Source organism: Marmota marmota, unplaced genomic scaffold (genome assembly GCF_001458135.2).
Source record: "Marmota marmota marmota unplaced genomic scaffold, marMar, whole genome shotgun sequence".
In the NCBI taxonomy this organism is placed as follows: domain Eukaryota; kingdom Metazoa; phylum Chordata; class Mammalia; order Rodentia; family Sciuridae; genus Marmota; species Marmota marmota.
In genome coordinates, this window is record NW_026000005.1 from 25,722,931 (window position 1) to 25,728,375 (window position 5,445).

The following is a 5,445-nucleotide window of genomic DNA, read 5'->3' on the forward strand; positions in this document are numbered from 1 at the left end:
TTTTTTTTTTTTTTTTTTTTTTTTTTTTTTTTATTGTGGGTTGGGGCTGGGGATATAGCTCAGTTGGTAGAGTGCTTGCCTCCCATGCAGAAGGTCCTGGGTTCAATCCCCAGCACCACAAAGAAAAAAAAAAAAAAAAAGCTAATATTTGTATTCTTGAAGAGTATGTGCTTTGATCTAAGATTTTTTGTGAGTGTGGAGAGAAAGGAAGGCAGAGTTATATTCTTGATTATTTGCTTGCTCTTTTGAGGGCTTCCCAGTCTAGATTATTGGAGAACTAATGAAAACCCATTCACATTTCAACCCCTTGACAGTTAAGCATTTCTATGATGAAGATCATGAGGTTGGTAAGTGGCAAAGTGAAGATGATCTCAGTCTTTAGAGAACAATAATTGGTGGTATCTGAATAATCCCTACCAAGCATCAAAAGCTAACAAGCAATGCATAATTAGAAAGTATTGATCGTTAAAAAAAATCACAATTTCTCCCACTCTTAAACATTTTTCTTAAATCAAAACAAACCAGTCATGCTGAGAACATGCTGAAGAAAAAGAGTCATTGTTACAGGGATATAAGAGTGGGTGGAAAAGACAATGCATTGGGGATTTGCGAAGATGGTGGTGTCATGGTATTTCAGAACACACAAAACTCTTATAGGTTACCTCGGTATTTTGTAAGAGGGGTATCCCCTGAGAGAGCAATTAGGGAAGCAGCCACAGGCAGAAGCTTGAGAAAACCCGTTCCTTTGCTGCATGGAACATATCACAGAGACAATGGAAAGGGCAGGGTTAATATAGGTGAAGTGGTTTATTAAAAATATATAACTATTAGTGGACATTTCTTACATGGTGGTATAAGTTATAGTTTTTGATGGCCTCTTTTTCTATATCTAGAATTTTGCAAAACAGAGCATTGATTTAAAATGTTTCAGCATTCGTTTACTCAACAAATATTTATTGGATGCCTCTCTGTGCTGAGCACTGTTCCGGGGACTGGGGATTATGGGGTACTTCTTGTCCTCGAGGAGCAGGCAGTCTTAATTCCTCAGGATGAAGCTGCATGGAAATCAAACAAAGGCTCAAAGGAGCAAACATACAAAAAACCCAAACAGAACAAAATCCACCGGTTCACTAGCCCTAGATCAGGGGCTAATCATCTTTAACCCACTGGCTGAGTAAGTTTACAAAACCTGCAAAATAACTTATCAAAGGCAGGAAGGCTATTATAAACAAGCATCATAGTTGCAGTGATACTCCAAAGTTTGACATTTAAGAAGGCTGAAATCATTTAAAAAATAACTTGAGAATATATATTACTTATGCAGTTAAAAATAATAAATTAGAAAAGAAAACAACTAAGGAATTTGTCCAGTAGTTCAACCTGGGCTTGCCTCTGGGAGGTCAGTTTATGGGTAATATTCTTCTCTGGTCTTTTTCTCTACTTTCTAAGTGTTTTGTATTCACTATGATTTTTTAAAAGTTCATTTTAAAGGACACAGTCTGCTGAATCAAGATTACATAAGTAAATCTAAATGAGGAGGAACAGAGAATGTAAAAGCTATAGCTCAGCAAAACATATAACACACACACACACACACACACACACACAGATTAGCAAAGCCATTGACTGCAGAGTACATGTAATCAACTCTTTGACATGCTCTAAATTGGCCTGTAGGTTAGTCATCCATGTGCTCGCTACTCAACCCCATTCAATCCAACAACTCAACTACTAATGAATTACAAAGAAATGAGTAGGGAAACAAACATACTTTGAGGGAGTCAAGAGCAAAATAAAGATGTATAATGCTCCTTGCAAAAAGTGCATGTTTTTCCAAAGAGTAATGTGGAGTTTTTTCCTTTCTTGCTCTCCATGGGACATTTATACTAGTGACCTGGATAAGGATTTCCTTCTTTGTTCTCTTTCTAAATGAGTAATAAATTTGTGGAAATAGACAAATTAATAATGCTTTTTTTATACCAAATCTCAAGCAAACATTACAAAACACCCAATGGTCAATGAATAGTGGCAACTATACATTGCCCTTGATGGCTTGATGTGACATTCACATCCTCACCTGTCATACATGGTCCTGAGAAGGCTCAAAGTGAGTTCGGAAGCTCTGGGATTCACTTGTCCTGATTTTCCTTCCCTAGTTCTCTGAAACAGATCTTGGAGTGCCTGAAGAAGCTGATGCACAGAAAGGGAGCTCTCTCTGGCCTCCCAGAATCTTCCATGTAGAAGGACCTGCTCAATCAGGGAGCTGTCGATCAAATCCACTGTAGGAAGCAAATGAAGAATTGAACCTTCTTTTCTGATGATAACAAATGGCTTCATATAAAGCAAATGTCTTCTAGTGTTTAAACAAGACTATTTTCTTTCTGGCAGCTATTTTCCTTAAAAGAATTAAATATGACCATTATTCGAACACATGCTTTGTGTGTAATTCAGGCATTTCTATTCTGACAGTCAATTTGATTTTGGGAAAGTACATCTGTTGGTAAAGCATAGTTAAAACATTATTGCCAGTATATTTTCTAGGATGCCATTTTATAGAATGAAGTTAAAAGGAGAAGTAAAAAATCTGAAAAATAAGCCTTCCAAGGAAGTTAAGAGGCTGTAGAGACAAATTGGGTAAAGTATTTGTGTGTGTGTGTGTGTGTGTGTGTTATTAGGGATTAAACCCACGGGGTCTCTATCATGAGCTACATCCCCAGCCCTTTTTTAAATTTTATTTTGAGACAGGTTCTTGGTAGGTGGGCCTTGAATTTGTGATTTCCTGTCTCAGCTTCCTAGGTTGCTGGGATTTCAGGTGAGTACCAATGCGCCCATCAGGGAAAATATTTTCATAATTTGCTTTAAGTGGACTGAAAAAGTTTACCTTTCATGTCTAAATTCCTGTCTGCAGCCTACCTTCAGAAGGACTATCTTGGGTTAAGATGAAATTGCCCTAGTAAAAAAACAGACAAGTTGGGCTGGGGATGTGGCTTAAGCGGTAGCGCGCTTACCTGGCATGCGTGCAGCCCGGGTTTGATCCTCAGCACCACATATAAACTAAGATGTTGTGTCCGCCGAAGAAACTAAAAAAATAAATATTAAAAATTTTATAAAAACAAACAAACAAACAAGTTGCTTGCCTCGCATGCATAGGCCCTGGGTTCAATCCCCAGCACCACAAAAAAAAAAAAAGCAAACAAAACCCCAGTGATCTTTATAAATGCAGTTGCTGAATTATCAGACTCTTTAGGTCCCACCCTTGCCTCAGCCAAATCACTTTTAAAATCTTGGTTCCATCAATATTATTATCTAAAGAAGGCACTTAATAAAACTAGAACTGCTTATAAAAAATAATGGTTTCTCATATATATACATATATGTACACACGTATGTATGTATATATATATATATATATATATATGTATATATATCATGCATATAACTGATGCATTAAATTTATATACCATGTAATTATAAATAGTACCTGTTAACTACTTTAATATTCTATGTTAATCATATAATTATTACATTAATAGTGCGCATTATAACACAGGTACATATGTCTATATATATACATGTATATAAATTTATATATACATATATTAACATTTGCAAGTGCTGTCTGGCATGTATGTTACAAACATTTCTTCCAAGCAGGAGCTCTCATACCCTTGCAACATCAGTGTGTGGTAGGATTGCTTAGAGAACAGGCAGATAGCTTGTAGCCCACACTTGTAGATGCCAGCTCATGGCGCATTTCAGTAGAATGGAGTAGGCAGATAGTGTCCCTTCTACCATGTGGGAGAAGAATCCCAAAGAGGTCCAGCTCTCTTTTCTCAGGTGTCTGATCTTCTCTTATTAGAGAATCACCTCCTCTTTTAGGGTGGCAATCTAGGACGTTAATTTAAAAACCTTGTAGATCAAAGGACTTTACTAAAGGAGTGCATATGGTATGACAATGGAAATTTGAGAAATTATTACATGGGGAATCCTATGAGGAACAGTGGGGACCATGGGGACTCTGCTGGAAGGGAGGTGTGAGCCAGCTGTGGTCACAAACTCTCCTTGGGGGGGCTCCTGTTGAAGGCACATTCTGGGCTGAGGGCAGGCATTCTCTTTTGGTTCTGATTGGGTATGAAGGAGCCTTCATCTTATGGTTCTCCTTTAGGACTGGGGATGTTTGGATACATGCAGGACCCTTTTAGTAGTTGTCATGCTGGAGGCCTGGGGGACAGACTCTACAGACAGTGAGCAGGGGACAGAGGAGTTAAACATTCTGCAGCAAGTACATCCTTACACAGCAAGGAACCATCCCAAACACCAGTCACATCCCATGGAGCAATTCTATGAGGGTCCTTCTGGCAAGGAAGCCTGGGACCCTGAACCCCTCTATGCCCTAGTTGCAGGCACTCTGGGGACTCATGGCCAAGGCTGCCCTGGGAACAGGTGCCTCTTCCTGGGAAGAGTAGCTGTGGGTGTGGTCTAGGCTCTGACTTGGGGCTTCAGCAGTTTGTTCCACACCTTCCACAACAACCCTGAAAGGTAGCTGCTATGACTCCTATTTTAGGAGAAGAAACTCCTAAGCCTCTGAGAGGACGTAATATGCCAGAAGTCACGTAAGAAGGAAGTGGCAGAGTTGGGGTCAAACCACATCTGCCCTGAGGTGTCCACCATGGTTTGCCCCACGCCATACTGCCTCCCTCAGTGAGCGTCATTTCTGCCCAGCCTTGGGACCAATCCATGATCTCCACAAAGAGAAGGAGTTTGTCAGGTGGGCTGAACCAGCCCTGACTGGAGTGAAAGCAGAACCACTGCCTTAGGCAGGGCAGGTCCTGGGTCCTTTCCCTGGAGGAGATCAGGAAAAAAAGACAAGGCTCCTTAACCTGCCTCTCCCAGCCCCTGGTTCTGTCCCACCCTTCCCTGTGTCCCAGGGCAAGTGGTTTTATGTTCTCAGTATATGAATCTCTCAGGTCACAAAGTGGACATGTGGTCAAGAGGTCTTGGAAACGGGTGAACATGTGCCACATGCAGAAAGCACGAACAGGGAGCCTTCTGTGTATAGGAACTTGTGATGGGCAAGTAATTATCATGATCTATGGTAATGGAGGCCATATGACTCTGGGGAGGTACATGTTCAAATGAACTTTTGATTACAAAGCGAATGGGGGGAATGGTGAAGCAGAATCTTGTTTTTTGGACAAACTTCCTTTGTTTTCTGGCATTTGGATATTTATCAGGGTTGGTATTAAGTGGATGCAGATTCTTTCTGAGGCTACCTGAAATGCAGATACCCCCCTCCTCCACCCCATGAAGTTGGTCTGCAAAAGGGCATAGTGCTTTTTTCTTGTCACCCCTCCATCCCCAAAGTGGGCCTCACTGGATCTCTTTGGCTGCTCCTCACTTCTCACTTTATAGAAGTGAAAATGGGGCTTAGGGAAGGCCCTTCAT

The 5,445-nt window shown here is 40.6% G+C and overlaps 1 protein-coding gene and 1 non-coding gene across 2 annotated transcripts in view; one reads left to right on the top strand and one right to left on the bottom strand.

Moving 5' to 3' along the window:
* The window catches only part of Dytn (dystrotelin), a 55,768-nt gene that overhangs the window by 43,015 nt on the left and 7,308 nt on the right, over positions 1 to 5,445 (bottom strand). The window contains 2 exon segments of the mRNA XM_015480983.2: positions 663 to 748; positions 2,078 to 2,279. Of these exon segments, the coding sequence (XP_015336469.2) occupies positions 663 to 748; positions 2,078 to 2,279 (288 nt within the window).
* Trnag-ccc lies at positions 48 to 121 on the top strand. Its single transcript has one exon. It is a non-coding gene; the product is annotated as a tRNA-Gly (tRNA).